At 37.9% G+C, this 16,515-nt stretch overlaps 1 protein-coding gene across 3 annotated transcripts; it reads right to left on the bottom strand.

Annotated features, from left to right (window-relative positions):
* Nucleotides 1-3,094: 3,094 nt before the first annotated feature.
* cd68 (CD68 molecule) lies at nucleotides 3,095-15,969 on the bottom strand. Of its 3 annotated transcripts, none has more exons than XM_078164241.1 (7): nucleotides 15,811-15,969; nucleotides 13,092-13,394; nucleotides 12,868-12,995; nucleotides 12,316-12,435; nucleotides 10,396-10,465; nucleotides 9,847-10,020; nucleotides 3,095-7,513 (listed from the first exon to the last, which is right to left on the bottom strand). In XM_078164241.1, exons 1-7 carry the CDS (start codon nucleotides 15,860-15,862, stop codon nucleotides 7,374-7,376), a joined length of 987 nt encoding a protein of 328 aa, XP_078020367.1. In that variant the 5' UTR covers nucleotides 15,863-15,969; the 3' UTR covers nucleotides 3,095-7,373. The 3 variants fall into 3 exon arrangements, with proteins under 3 accessions (XP_078020367.1, XP_078020368.1, XP_033465562.1); XM_078164242.1 differs by having other exon boundaries at nucleotides 13,122-13,394; XM_033609671.2 differs by having other exon boundaries at nucleotides 12,868-13,394.
* Between the last annotated feature and the right edge of the window lie 546 nt (nucleotides 15,970-16,515).

Below are 16,515 nucleotides of genomic sequence, written 5' to 3'. Positions count from 1 at the left end.
CCTCTTAATTGATATCCCCCCTCTTGATCCTTAAACAATGTCTGTATATTTTGTGGTAGAAGGTTATTATTCACTTTGTACATGATTTGTGCTGTTTGGAATTTCACTATGTCTGTAAATTTTAGTAATTTGGACTGTAAGAAGAGTGAGTGAGTATGATCTTGATAGCCAACATTATGAATGCCCTTTTTTGAAGAATAGTTAGTGAAATGATTGAACGACAGTTTAGGGCCAAACACTGACCCCTGGGGGACACCACAAACAATGTCCAAACATGAGGAACAAACATCACCCAGTGTAACAAACTGCTGTCTCTTCTGTAGATAGCTTTTAATCCAGTCTGACACAATACCTCTGATGCCATATCTTTTCAGCTTTTTCAGTAATGTATCATGGATGATTGTGTCAAAGGCTTTCTTCATATCAATAAATATTCCAACTGCATTTTTCTTTTGCTCACTAGCGTTTGTGATTTCTTCAGTTGCTTCTGTTATTGCTAGTGATGTTGACCTGTTTGGTCTGAAACCATACTGACTGTCAGAGAGTAATTTGTGTTTTACTATGAATGTATCCAGTCTATTATTGAAGAGTTGGTGAAATGATGTTTGTTCCCAGTTTTGTACTTTCTCTGATTGTCTGATGGTCTGTACTGCCATTAGCTGCAGCTGCAAGACACATTGAGAGTATATAAAAAGGCTATTCTAATTTAAATCCCTCTAACAATCCTGTGCATGTCTCCCCCCTCACCTTTGTGTCGGTGTCACAATTTTATAAATTAATATTTACACACAGTGTTTAAATTGTGACAGTTCTGACAGTCTGAGGAGCTCCATGTGTAGATGATGTGTAGATGACCCAGATGATTACTGGTACCTGTGAAAATTTATTGTGATATGGAGTCATCACATTTCTACAACTGCCTATGTTTTGTCATCATTACTACCATCTACTGGATCTTAAGATGTATGGCATTTATTCTGGCAAGGCCAAATGACCTATCTCACAATTTTAACAAAAGTGGGAAATAATTTGTGTATTCAATCCATGATGTGGATCTACTCAAAATTGAATGGTTTCTTCTCCAGCCCATACTGCTCCCTTCTGCCAAGATTCATAAAAATCAGGCCAGTGGTTTTACAAGATCCTGCTGGCAAACAGACAAACTGAACTGAAAACATAACCTCCTTGGCAGAGGTAATAAAGGAGTCTATGAGCTTCAGTTGTATAAAAAGCGCGTAAAAAAAAGCACCATTCAGTTACCAAATAGCCAACTCTTGTGTTAAAATGTTCAGCCTGGTACTGGTGGTGGGCACAAAATGTTTTAAAATCAGATGCTGGCAACCCAAAAACAATGCTAATGCAAAGTCACATGAATTACGATTAAAGAGGAAGAAAGTCCATGTAGGGCAGTTGGGAACTGTGGACTCTGTGTTTCCTGTGTGAAACCAACGTAGTAATGTGACTTTTGTACTTTGTATTACGTATGTTCACGTCAATTATGTCCTGGACATAGTTTTTTTTAACAAAAACTACAATTTTGGCTAAACCTTATCAAGTATTTTTTGTTAAACCTAACCAAACTGTGACTGTTTGTAATAAGCTTTGCATTGGCTTTGTTTTTGTTTTGCTGGAACGTAATTTTGACACATTTCATGCCAACCAACAGGTAATGCTTTGTGTGTGTGTGTGTGTGTGTGTGTGTGTTTTATTTTACTGGTGTGTCACAGACAGACCAGAAAATAGTTTAGTAAACAGTAAAAAGCAGCATGGACACTACACTACAGACTATGTGGCACAATGATGAAAAAAAAAGAGCTGGAGATTAAAATCACTAAGGACATGTGGCTGAATGCCTGAGAAACACAGCTGACTGCCACTAACTCCCGGACCTGGAGAAAGTTGTGCTGGAAAAACCTGATTTGCTTTTTCATCATGCCCAAACAGAAGTGTAAACAAACTGGCACCCAGCTGTACTGCTGGAGGGAATGTGGAGAAATCATGGTTGACCATGCCCATGTTTTTTAGTCTTGTCCTTCTATCCAGACTTTCTGGAAGGAAGTTGCAACAATCATTTCAAAAACTTTGGGTTTTAGTATTAGTACAATGTTCACTTCCCTATATCTTTTACATATTCCTGACAGACTAAGTAAATAAAAACTGTCCCACTGCTAGGCTTTTTGTTAATACTGTTAAACACATCTTCTGGAACAGATGATTTACTCCATACGACTTAAAAAGGAACTGGAAGAAAAATGGTGGAGTGTATCTATTTAGCCAATGAGACAGATTCTACGTGATTATTGTATGTACCATATATATCTGTCATGACTTTGTAAACATCCCATGACCTCATATTTGTGTTTTTTTGCCCGTGTAGTGCTTTTCTTTTTCTTTTGTTTCTGTGCTTATTAAGCGTAAAAAAAGGTTAATAAAAAAGTAAAGTAGAAATGATTCTAGGGTTAGTGTGTTAACAATACAAAGGGTTTGCTTAAAGGAACACTTTACCCACAAAATGATCATTTGTAAATAAATTAGTCATGCTGTGTTACCTTGACTCTGCAAAGAAAACTTTGTTTTTCTCACATTCCTTTACGGAAAATGGTGAACATATTGAATTATTGATTAAATGGGGACCACATTTAACAGCAGCAACACTATATCAAAACATCTGTTAACAAACTCACACACAACTTGTGCAGTGTAATTTTAGTCTCATTTATACAGTCGTATGCTCAGTACTTCACGAACACATGTATTTTCGCTTTCGTCTTTGGTTATTCAAGTTAACACGTCATGACTTATTGATTTATAAATGGTCACCTTGTAGGTGAACTATTCCTTTAAAATACATAGTCTATGTTTTATTATATCACTACAATCATAGGAAGCACAATAACCAATATTATTCTAAACTTTATCACTTCTGAAAACAAAATGATGCCCCTGGAAATATATAAAATACATTTAACTCAGTTCTAATTATTTCAAAACTCAAATCTATTATTTGAGTGAAGTATTTAGTGATTGACTAATAAAGACATTTCACACATCTGCTGAGGAGGCTGAAGATTAAACACGCATACGCACACACACATTTAGAAATATATCAGTCTTTATTGGCACAGGACGTTAACAACAGGTAAAAGTGCTCACACAGTGGATAACTCTACATACAGTGAAGTCCCTCATATTTGTTCCCTTCATAACATCAGAGCATCTCCTGATGGACAAAATCTAGAAGTGCAGCTGTGAGCAACAGGTCTCCTTCATCACGTTTAACTGTTCTATTGTCAAACTACTGAAGAAGCTGACACTCACTGAGGGACATTCACACAGGGACAGACTGGAGTCACCAACATCACACTCAGGTATTCCACATTCCACTCCACCTACTCGCCATGCCACTTTCCATTTTGTCAACACAAACACACTGAGTTAAAGGTTCAGTTCACACAGAGATATCTGCCTCTGAGATATCTGCTTCCACCTTAAAAACAATGGAGGTGCACAGCATTGATAAATGATATTTGAAAAACTCACCAGCATCTTGTTTTTCCAGACACAATGTCCTGGTCACCCTGTGTAATCTATAGACAGTACTGCAAACAGTGTTCACTGGAACTTTTTTTTTTTTTTTTACTAATGGGACAGTCCCAATGAAAACTGCTGACAGCTACATATACAGATTATACGGGGTGACATGGACATGGAATCTGGAAATACAAGTCACTATTCAGTTTTCAGATGTCGTTTTTTAATGCTGTGAGAAGAATTCTGATCACTTTCATTGTATTAAAGTGGCAGCAGAAGTTTTAGAAGAAAATATATCAAAACCTGAGCACACAAAACTGACCTGCATGACTAGATCCCACTAGAGGTACAGGAAACAATATGTGTCTTTGTAATGTGTATGAACTGACCCTTTAACATGAAGCTAGGATTTGAGGATTGGAAAAATATTTTGTTTCTTTCACTTGTGTACTCAAATTGCAATTCTGCCATTTCCGATAGGCACCTAAATGCAGCATAATATTTGAGGTTCAAAGTTCGCTCTTGACTTGGAAACAGCAGTTGGGAAAACAAGCTCAGCACAGGGTTCACGGTGTGGCAGGATTGTTTTCTCAACAGCATAATATTTCTTTGTTAGAAGGGATACTTTGGATTTTTTGAAGTGGGGTTGTCTGAGGTACTTATCCATAATCAGTGTATTACATACAGTAGATGTCAGTCGGCACATCCCCAGTTTGGAGAAGCAGCAGGTGTCCAACATGGAAGCTAAGCAATGTACTGCTGTGGATGGGTCAGCAACAAAATGTACTTTAGCCACCTAAAAAAATCAATATGAGTTTAAGTGTACGCCACATTAAGAGTATTTTCATGGCTTTACCTTTCCATTAGACAGCCCACTCCAACGTGGAAGCCATTAATAGATTCTGTTTCCCAACTATGCTCTCGTCAAACCTGCCAGACTCCATTGACAAAACCAGTAATTTTTGCTCGCTGAACACGGGAGCTGCTGGTTCACCGCTGCGCCGATCAGTTAATTCGTTTGTGTTATTGTGTGACTCTGAACTAACCCTTTCAGGTGCCAAAATCACACAATAACACAAACCAACTGATCGAGGCAGTGGTAGACCAGCAGCTCCTGTGTTCAGCAATGTTAAATCACTGTTTATCTAAATGGAGTCCGGCTTTGAAGAGAGTGATATACTGGCTTCATTTTCCAGTTAGGCATCACTGTCTGACATTAAGGTAAAGCAGTGAAAATATTCTAAATACAGTGTACACTTAAACTGATTTTGACTTTTTTTTAAGGTCTGACTTTTCTTAGGTGGCTTGTCTCTGACCCCTCCAGAGCAGTACATTGCTGAGCTTCCATGTCAGACTCCAGCCTGCTTCTCCAAACTGGGGGCGTGCTGACTGACATCTACTGCATGTAATATACTCTCTATGGATAAGTACCCCATAACAACCCCACATCAAAAAATCTTAACTATCCCTTTAATGCAGTACAGTGTATGAGAGTAGACTTGGCGAGGGAGTAGAAATAGACTGCTGAGATGTAATGAATGTGTAAACCCTTTAAGATCTAATCAGGATCAGACTAGACTTGTTGGGAACTGTACTTTATTTATCAGAGTCGGGGGTGGCTGGGGTGTGCCTTCATTTTTTATTTTTCCCAGAGTTACAAATATTTTTCCTTGAGCCTCCCTAACGTGAATGGATGCAAACAAATTGCAACCATTTAAATTTGAATGTCCTTACCCTGAGCCAAATTTAAAACCATAACTCCTCCCAAAATGCTTAAAAAATTATTTGAAGGCCCTCCCCTGTTTTGCATCACCCCTTTCCCTCTCATAAATAACAAACAGTCCCTTAGTAACCCACATGTATGGTCCACCCTGCATTTTAATGAAACACAGTATCAGCTACACATTGTATAAAAAAGGCAAAGGCAACCAAGTTGGGACAGCAATCAGTGCAATTATTGTTGACTAGGTTTTAATAATCCCTCAAAAACAACCCTCTAATTTTCCCTTTATGCTTATTAATAATGCTAACACACAGTATAATCACCTGTAACATTAATGATTGGATAACTTCCCTTCTTTTTAAAAATTAAAACCCTGGATGATTCTTAAAAAAAACAAACAAGGAATAATAAAACATTTACAAGTCTTAAAACAATGAAGAAAAATAACGTACTTTATCGCGTTTTTGCTGAGACAAGCTAAATATAATTTAAATGGAACACACGATAAAATCTTACTTCCCGATTCCACTGCTCAGTTTGAGTATAACGTGGGGTTAGACTGATAAAAGGAGCCAATGTGCCTCTTGATAAAAGCCGAATATAAAATGACATCATTATCACAGCGCTGATCACTAATACACCAGCTGTCTATGGGAGAAAAAATAACCTTGACTGATTCTAATGAGACATTTTGGTCAGTTTTTGCTTTCAGTATTTATGAAGATGTCAGTCTGTATAGATATTTCAATATTAGCATCATCATTTTCAGTGTCCCAATGTAGAGATGTTATTTCAGAGGCTTGTCCACCCTGATGAGAATATAACTCAGGGGTCAAACTTTATGTCGTTCTCACATATGAGAAAATTATAATGATCAGGATAGTGGCTATTGGAATGTTAAATCCACAATCTACAATGTTGACATTCAAAACCCATATGTATGGAATCCAAAGTGTGCCACTGGAATAATAAATGGATTAATTCAATTTAAATCATTAAACTCAATCTAAATATATATGTAATTACATTTGACAGATTCTTTATCCTTGTTCTCTTTTTTTAAAAAATGAATTAACAATTGATTTTCAACATGAAAGTACAAAATAAATTGTTAAGTTTTAAAAATTTCACTTTTTGTTATTCCATTTGCTTACATGTCTGCAGACCACATTCCATCACACCATTCATTTGTTCCCTGCTATCACCTTTACAGTATCATTTTGTGTTTAAATCTAAACTTTCAACATTTAATTTTTTTAAAAATTCAACTTAAAGATGTTTAAGCAGTGTGTCGTCTAAATGTAGTGATGGCCAAATGAAGCTTAATGAACCATTTTCTTAATTTTCTGAGCCCACCAAATGGCACTTTCTATTTAACAAACAGTTGAAAGTACACTAAAATGCCACTCCTTGAGCCTTTTTCTTTAAACCAGGAGCACCACCTAGTGGGCTCAGAAAATAAAGAAAATGGTTCATGAGGTTAGATTTTGGCCATCATGACCTAAAAGTTAGGTCAAAAGTCCAACCAACAGAGCGACTGATAGAGCTCCAGCTGGTCAACACATGGTTGGCCAATAAGGGCTCCATCTGCTGCTCCATGGCTTGGACTTTAGATCTAACCAGTAGGTGACACACTTAACACAATGAAGGTGTAAGTGTTCAAAATTGATCACAAATCTAAATCTTTAAGAGGGAAGATGATGAAAAGTGAAAGGAAATATGACAGACACAAAAGTAAATGGTGTAATAAAAAGATATGTCTAAATGCCATTTAAAAATGTATTTTGTGACTCCATAATTGGCATATTTAAAATTTTGATTAATTGACTTACAACAGCATTTTAAATGATCAATTTATTGATTGATTTTTTTTAATTAGTGAATTATTAATTAAACTTTCCCAGTGGCACTCTAAGGCCTTCATACTTGGGACGTCTAATTAATACATTGTTATTAACAGTACTGTAGGTAAACCAAGGCATTAAAGAACAGAAATATGGCACATTGGCTTTAGTTGAAGTGCCCTTTAGCCCCCGAGAAAGATCACAGCCTCACTGACTTTGCTTTATAATGGGAGTGACCTCTGTGTGACCTCTGATGGAAGTCTGCTCGGCGTCGCTCACAGAGACTGGTAGCCATCGGCCCTCCTTCTGCGCCCCAGTAGGTAGGCTATCACCACAACAACGATCAGCACCAGCAGCGTCACTCCCACCGCAATGGCAACGCGGTAGTCAGGCCTGTCAGCAGGACAAGGGTCAGCTGGAAAACACACACACACACACACACACACACACACGGATATTAGACATACTATTTAGAACCAAAACTTCCACTCAGTCCCAGACATCTACTTACTAAACCCTATGTAACAACATATTGCCTCCATCTAATATAATTAATACATATAAACTAAACTTCAAATACTCAATAAATACGCAGTAAATATTAAGAAGTACAAATATCAGTATATCAATGAAGTTATCACTCATTAGCTCCATTTATAAACGTGCCATTTTGCCAGGCAGAGGTTTCTTTGCTCTGTATGGAAATGTATGACTGCAAATATTATGAAATGATTTAATACATCTCAGAGTCCATTTGTGTGCTCATAAAGTCAGTCAGCCACATGCATGGGCAAGAAGAGTGTGAAGGCTATAAACATGTGTGCAAAACAAAGATACATATCTGTTGTGATTGCTTTATAGGCTACTGCTCCAATAATTAATCCCATAAATTATTTTACAACTACATGCTTTGAGCAATATACCCTTTACAGCAGTCAGGATTAATTAGATGCTAGCCTATCAAGCGCTACCTGTGCGAGCTGTGACATTTGTTAGCAAGCTGACAATTCAGAAAATCAGAAATGAATAATTCTACAATTTTCTTACAGCCGCCAAATATTACTGAGAAAATATTTACACACAAAAAAGCTCACAGCTAAAATTCGCGCAAGGCATTTTTTTTGCGTACTGATGTAAATATCCCACCAGAGAGAGGCTGCTGGTGAATTTAAGCCTCGTTTCCACCAAGCAGTCCGGTTCAGTTCAGTTCAGTTCAGCTTGGCACACATTAGAATGGCTATTTTTCAGTTTCCACTGTAAAGAGTTGTGAGTGGCACCAATAAAACTGTCACCACCCTGTTGTACGTAGCACACTGATCCAGTACTAAAAGGTGGAGCTAGAAACACTGCGGTCCATTGATTGGTCATTTGAGAGCTGTCACTCACGCTAAGGGGTGAGCTGTGGCTGGTTTTGAAGCTTATGTAACCTCTGTTCATACCGTGGCAAATTTTACATACATTAGAAAACTATAAATATAAAATGAAATGAAGTTTTGCTGCCTCGAGCAGCAGCTGTAAAAAAAAATCTATTTTACCCTGCTGTTCAAAGGCTAACGCCAGGAGGTACCGGCAGCTTTTAAGGTGGAATGTTTACTTATAGTATTACTCAATGCACAAGTTAACAATGTGAATCCATCAACACACCTTAAATATGACAGCTTCAAAAATTTTGTTTTTTGTAATTGTCTCTCTAGGATGACACACTCTTAAGCGATGACTGGATTTTTAAGCGCTTAAAAGATGTATATGTAAATCAACTCAACAGCATATATTCTAATCTGTATTTGGAAAGGAAACATAACTGAGCATTGTTCTGGTGCACTTCGGCAGCACTACACCCCTGCTCTTGCCTGACAAGGACTTAATGCACAAACCAATATTTTCAAATATCCTATGAAGAGAGACTCTCTCTCTCCAGCCTGTTCTTTTTAGCTCCAGAAATGTTAGCATGCAACCCTGTTCTGTGGACAATAAATGAGGTGCAGACATTCCTCTGCATTGCCGTTGAGGAGGAAGGATGGCCTGGGGTCCAACTGTAGACATGCACCAAGTATAAACTAGATGAAGATGAAACAAATGTGTTTTCGTGAATAGATGGCAAACAAGCAATCAGCAGATATTTCCTGCTGATTGCTTGCTAGCAGACAGGGCCACAGCATAGAAGCATAAAGTTGACAGCAAGGGCCCTCACATTCAGGAGCGGTGGAAAGTTTAATACTTTTTCGCTGAAAGATGAAACGTTTGTCTTATTTGTTTGTATTTTTTTTTAAATAACTCATGTGATGCAAGAAGCAGCTGGCCCCCAGGTATTTTCATATTATCTAATCTGGCCCTCATTCAAAAAGGTTTGGCCATCCCTGAATTAGAGTGCAGTTAAACTATTCCTGGCCTGCAGGTAGCTGTTGATAAATGCCACAGAGTGTCTTAAACACTGCTTAAATGTACATGCACAACAATCTTACCCAACTGACAGCCATGTGATTAAAATTCCAGATATTCATTAGTGAAAGTAACTAAATACCTTTGTTCAAGTGCTGTACTCCACAGCACATTTAAGAGGTACTTGTATGTTTACTTTTAATCGAGTACTTTTACATTGCAATACTGCAGAACATTGTATAAGGAGTACTTCTTACTTACGTTAATGGATCTAACGATGCATTTAATAGACAGATTCATGGACAGGTAAGAAGCTTCAACTGAACAAAAAAGGCCCCTCGACTCATTTAGCTTGATGAAGACACTTACGGAGGCCAAAGTCGTTGCTCTTGGTCAGGTTGAAGGCCTGCATCCTGTCTTGATTGACATCCAGGTACAGTCCATCCCCCATGTAGAGTGAGTCACTCTTGCAGGAGTAGCAGTGCCCGATCTTTGCAGCAAAAAGATGCAATGACTTGTTGGTGGCAGTGAACGGGAGTTTGCCTGCAACAGTGAAGCAAAGTCATGCTCAGGTTCTTTCAGGACATCATGACAATGCTCATGATAACAAGTGATCAGATATGGAACCAAACTTGTTAGACTGCATTGCACTGAAAGTAGGTTGGTTGTTACCGGCATCACATGCTGAACGGTAATGCCACAGATTATGTCTTTAATCGAGTTGAACAAACACACAAACAAGGAAGTTGTTGGCTTTCGAATGCCTATCGTCTTTGTTAATATTTGCCAGTCTTACACAACCCCCACCTGTAGCTATCAGTGCACAAGCAGTGACCCAATTAGTTTAAAGTTTAAACGATAGAATGACCATAAATTATCTGTAGAGACTGGAATAAAATGTGAGTATTCCCAACTTACGTTCTTTGCTTAAGGGATAGGAGAGGGAGAAACTCATTGAATCAACGTAGACAGTATTATTAGCATTGCTCTGTGGAAAGAAAACAAGACACATTTCAACCAAAGCTGATATCCAGTGGCAATGGGTATTCACATGGAGCATTACATCCTTACTGTTATTAAATGTGAAATATTGATTTTAATATTCATGAACAAACAAGATGATTCTTTGAGAATACTGGCAGGAAGGCTCTACTGTCTTTTATTGAGTGTTAATTGTGGTGGAAAATTTGCTGGATTCCTTTACAAAACAAATAGAAATTGTTTTACAGCACACACAGAGAGGAAACTGTTGTTTCAGCACCTGTACTGCTACACTTTGAGGTTGCAGAGCTGTAGCCAAGAGACAGAACTTGTCTGGCTGGCTCAACTAAACATCACTGTTTTGTTATTAACCCTATGCATTCATTACTTACTTAGTTGCTACCTACATGGCAAAACAAAACGAGTGCTGTGGGGATAAAGTTTTTTTTGTAGGCCAATGCAGAGGTTAGTGTCACCCTGGCTCACTTGACAAAAGGCCAATTAGATTTTTTGGTAATTGTGGAAAATAAGCTCTGTGATAAGCAAAGCTTTATGCTACTTATATGTTTGGTTCAGCAAGATAATCTTCACAAATGAACACCACTGTTATGATTTTTGAAGCCCAAATGCAATTGCCAAAAGTAAAAGCTAACATTAGGCTATACATGAACTATACTGCGGTTGCATGACTTCAGCATTGCCACCACAACAAAACTGTAAATCCGTGTTCGGCATGATGGCATTCTGTAGTCTCAATTAGCCAATTGTTAGCAATTACCTTTTTTAAGACACATAAACGCCTAAAAATTGTGGGGGGAAAAAAAAAAAAAAAAAGTATTTACTGACGCATTTTATGTCGCAGCACAAAACGAGAAAGTCTCTTAAGCTTGCGTTTACCACAAACCTTATTTCAGTTATCTGTTCACACCAGTTGTGAATAAAACCATTTGCGCGAGAGAATTACATGTAAAGTCAATGTAAAGGCGTGATTAGACACGATGCGAATGTCCTGTATCTTTTTTAGATTTAAAAATAACTATTTTAGTGTCCTTCAATGAACACCATTTCCCATAAGTCCAAGCTAAATCAATGCTGAGAATGAGGTATTACACAATTGGTGCATTGGTAAAACTTGTAGTTCTTTGAATGCTATAAAATAAATTAAAAATGTTATTACTTACAACTGTTTAGAGCTAAACCTAAATCGCTTTGATAAAGGCTTTGAAATGATTCAAATTATATGAGCACATTAGAGTTAAAGCAATTGATTTAAATCGATTAGTTTATTGATAGAAAATTAATCAGAAAGTATTTTGATAACTGATTAATTGGTTCAGTCATTTTTCAAGCAAAAAGGCCAAAATCACTAGTTCCTGCCCTTCCATTGTGCTACTTTTCTACTTTTCTCTGATTTTATATCATGGTAAACTGCATTAGAAATATGTGAAGATGCCACTTTGGACTCTGAGAAAATGTAATGGATGTTTTTTTTTTTTTTTTTTTTTTTTTACCATTTTCCCTCATTTAGAAAACCACTAAATGAATCACACAAGCGCTGTGAAGTGAGGCAGTGTGAGGCACTCCCTGTCACATGCTCTTAGAGCAGGCTTGTCGACTAAACTTCCCTTTTTTTAACAAGTCTTCTCTGATTCCAGTTCCTGTATGAAGTGATCAGTCAAACAACTTGTTATTCATCAAAAAACTAAATGGGTTAATTGTGTTAATGTAACAATTTAATTGCTCAGTGCTAACTGCCAAATCAGTGTGAGCAGGTCAAAGATAAGGTACTGACCTCCCCTATCAGCAGCTGTAAACATTACTGCCATATTTGTGACAAATCTAGGACATGGAAAGTACCTTGTTGAACATGAAGGTGATGAAGCCCTCTTTGAAGACAAGAGTAAGGTTGGCCTTGGTATCCTGACAGCCTCCTTCTGCTTTGGTAGCCTTTGGTTGAACAATGAAAGTTCCATTGGCCTGAAAGATAAACAGAGAGAAATCAGGCAACGGGATGGCCACCTTGTATCCCAATGTTCCAGAAGGTACCAACAGTGTTTCTGTAGAAAACTAATATTGCTTTGTCATGTAGAATTAGCAATTGTCATATGATAAAAAGAAAATACGTCGTCTAACCTTTCACAGTCAATTAATTGCACCACAATGAGGAAATAAAAAGTTGCAATGAAATAATTTTCTCAATTCCTGAAACTAGGATGCTGACAGTTGCATTGCTGAAAGCTGAGTCAGAGGCTCGTGCAGAATGTTCTATCCATTTTGACAAATTCCTAAATGGTTTAATAAAACCCAAAATGCAAGTTGATGTTTTCAGCCTGTTCGGTAAAATAGCTAGACCTTTGAACTAACTTTGCTGGGCCTCTTGTTGCATCTATTGTTAATGATGAAATGTACCTTTGGTGTCGCCAGTCGGATCTGTAGTGCCATCTCAGCCCTCAGGCAAATCTCTTTTTTGTCTCCCATCACGGTGTAGTTTCCGACAGTCAAGTTGGTAGAAGGAGTAGGTTGAGGAGGAGGTGGGGGTGGGGTAGGTTTGGCGGTTGGCTTGGGGGTTGGTTTGGACGTTGGTTTTGGGGTTGGCTTGGGGGGAGCTTTGGTGGTTGTGTTGGGGTGCGGGGCAGGTTTGGTGGTTGTCTTGGGGGGTGGGGCAGGTTTGGTGGTTGTCTTGGCGGGCGGGGTAGGTTTGGTGGTTGTCTTGAGAGGTGGGGTAGGTTTAGTGGTTGTCTTTGGAGGTGGGGTAGGTTTGGTGGTTGTCTTGGGAGGTGGGGTAGGTTTAGTGGTTGTCTTTGGAGGTGGGGTAGGTTTGGTGGTTGTCTTGGGTTTTGGCTTAGGTGTGGTTGTAGGCTCGGCGCTAAACTCTTCTGCAGACGACTCGGTTGCAGAAGGTTTGGAATTCTTTTCATCTTCCGCCAATGACAGTGCTTTAGTCAAAAAGATAGAGAGGGAGAGACAAATCATTTTCAATGTTCATGCATACATCACTTCGGGGGAACAAGCTAAAAAACACAACATCTAACATATTTTTGTGGTTAAAAAAGTTGCTGACAGGTTAGCAAGTAATTTCCTATTTACACATCTAGCAGGCTCAAAGCAAAATTACCACTCATTTGGAGTCCTGCCCTCGCTGAATGTATGTCCAATTTACTCCTTTTAGCTTTGTTTTGGTCTACACCAACTCTTCAGATGAAATACTTGCATCTTTAGCTGCTAGATGTTTTTGATGCTGGGCAGGTAGTGGAAAATGGGTTGATTTAATCCACTGAAAACAGCTGCCTGCTGCTGGAAATGTTGCTGATGATAGCCTAATTTTCAGTCTGTCTTTCAAACCAAGACGAGCTGAAACAGGCTAAACTAGAATTACCGCCTCGCAGCTGTCTGCCTTCGCACACCAGTCAAGGTGCACGTATACTTTACATCTATGTATGTGGAAACATGGATGCTTCACACAGTTATTTAATCTACTGCTAATATGAAAAATACTTTTTAGTGCAGCTGATTTGTATACTGATACAGCTGATCTTTGGACTATGAGTGGCTTGTTCCTTTAAACAAACATAGTAAAATCAGCAGACTGACATTGAATAACGTCAACTGGTGTTGCCACATTTAAGTACACAAGTCTGCAGCACATTTATGACACTGTGATGAGGTTTCAGTACACAGCTTATCTGCAGGTTCAGGCAGTGGCTATATAAATGCCCCATACTAGGATTCAGATTGAACAGGGGACTGGGCTTTATACACAGATGTTTGGCTTTAAAAAGTGTTAGATTACTGCTTACATATTACTGCCTGTGTTCAGATTGAGCCAGACTGACCTCCAGTTAGTGGTGAGCATTAAGTAAACTACCACCCTACCACCAAAGTGAACACAAATTAATAATATTCCTTTAAAAACAAAATTCTAGACCATGTGATTTAATATCTATTTTAGAGTGATTAACTTGACTTAGACCCTAACCCCACACTCTTGGTTAAATATAATATTTAACTGTAGCCTACATCCAAAAACAAACAAAAAAACAAAACAAAAAAATTGCTTGGGTGGCATAAAATATGCTACATTTTAATTTAGCATTACATTTAACATTTTTCAATTATCAAAAAATTGTATCTTATTTTGTACATTTCTTTTTATTATTGTTATCTTTAACGTGACCCCCCCTGAGGCTACAAATATTTTTTCCTTGACCTTCCCTGTGTGACTGGGTTAAAAATGCATGACCCTTCCTCAACCTCAAATAGGCCCTAACCACTTGTTCTCCTATATTTACACCAAATTAAGGCATTGGGGCAAATTAAAAAAGCAAACAGCACAGGACTGAAAGTTATAACCAAAATAAAGCTAATTTCTTAAGCAAAATGCAAACTCTCCTTACAAATCACATCATTATCACACAAGTTTTTACAGTTTCTGGCTATGATAACTGGTGGGACTTTGGTATTTTTTTAAACTTGCCTTTCAAACCAGCTGGTGAGTTTTGGTGTTCAGGTGGTATTTATTAAAAAAATACAATTATTTAAAACTATATAAAGTTGTATGTCCTCCCCTTATGCCAAAATAAAAAAAAAACCCATAAATCCCTCCACAGTGCTTCAAAACATATTTAACATGCCTCCCCCGTGTTGCCCCACACCTCATGAGTAACAAACAGTCCCTAACATCAACTGGAGTTTGGGCTTCACCAAGTTGCACATTCATCCTGTCCTCTAAATAAACCAGCCCTCTTGTGCGAGCAGACATGTGACTCAGACCTGTAACACCATCGAAAGACTGCGGAAATTTCTGTTCCCTAAACAATCCAGGAAGTCACAGTGAGGTCTCATGAAAACATCTCATGTCTCATTTCTACACCGAACAAAGAAAACATCTGATAACAGCAATACTTCAACATAAAGGCTACATATATCATTTTGAGCAACCAAGTTTTGACGTAACGTGAAGCAATACAATAGTATTATTTCAACTGGTCCATGCATAGAGTTAGAGATCCTAAAGTTCCCGGAGGTGATTTTCTTTATCTTGTGCGCACTCGTTTATTATCGTGTCGGAATAACTTACTTCTCCTGTGCGCGCTACGTAACTATAAATATGAATTTATATGCGTCTCTAACAGCTTTAGATACTCACAGCCGCCTTGTAGAAAACTCTTTTAGTCAGTCTATGAGTAAAGCCAGTTATTTAAGTTTCGTTTTCTAAGGCGCGCGCACAAGACACAAATAAAATCACCTCTGGACTCTCTGGGCTCCGCACCTCACCAAACAGCCAAAAAGAAACATCTCCAGAACCTTTTTGCTTTTAATTTGTCCAGGTGGTCGAAACATACAGTGTCTTACCTGAGACAGCAGCACAGCAGACTATAAAAGCGAACACAACAGCCCTCTTCATGATGACAGGTGCTGACAGACTGACTGACTGTATCTTCTCTGCTGCTGCTGCACTGCTCCTGACTCTCACTCGATATGTAACAACTGTGCAGCGTCCTCACTGATAAACAAGCAGCAGCGTCAAGTTATCACAGCCACAGCACATAACCGGAAATGGATGTTTACAAAATAAAAGTCACCCTAAGTGTCAAAAAAACAAAAAACAAAACAAAACACCAATACTAGGTACAGTCAGTTGTGAAGAGGAGAGCCAAATGCCCCAAAAATAAAGTATAATGAATAAATAAATAAACTAAAATAAAAATTATGGAATACTTAATATTAAAAAACAACCCTAAAATATTAATATAGCATAACATTGTGCCAGTACATATACATAAAACAAGTGTTCAGCTTTGTTGAAACACTTATACTTGTGGCATATATACATAAGCTACCTTAGTGATCTATGTACAATATTTTTTTTTTATAATGTATTAATGTATAATATAATTCTTTGAATTGTATTGAAATAAGAATAGGTTAATCTATAATAAACAGAGGTGGTTGATGAAAATGATCAAACTATTACTATAATTACTATCATCTATAATATTACTATAATAGCGTGTGGTGTTAAGATTCCTCACTGGTCATCATGAGTCATAAGAGGCA

The sequence above is a fragment of the Epinephelus lanceolatus genome, chromosome 22, assembly GCF_041903045.1.
Source record: "Epinephelus lanceolatus isolate andai-2023 chromosome 22, ASM4190304v1, whole genome shotgun sequence".
NCBI lineage: Eukaryota > Metazoa > Chordata > Actinopteri > Perciformes > Serranidae > Epinephelus > Epinephelus lanceolatus.
The sequence above is the reverse complement of the archived record's forward strand: the minus strand, read 5'-3'. Positions and strand labels throughout refer to the sequence as shown.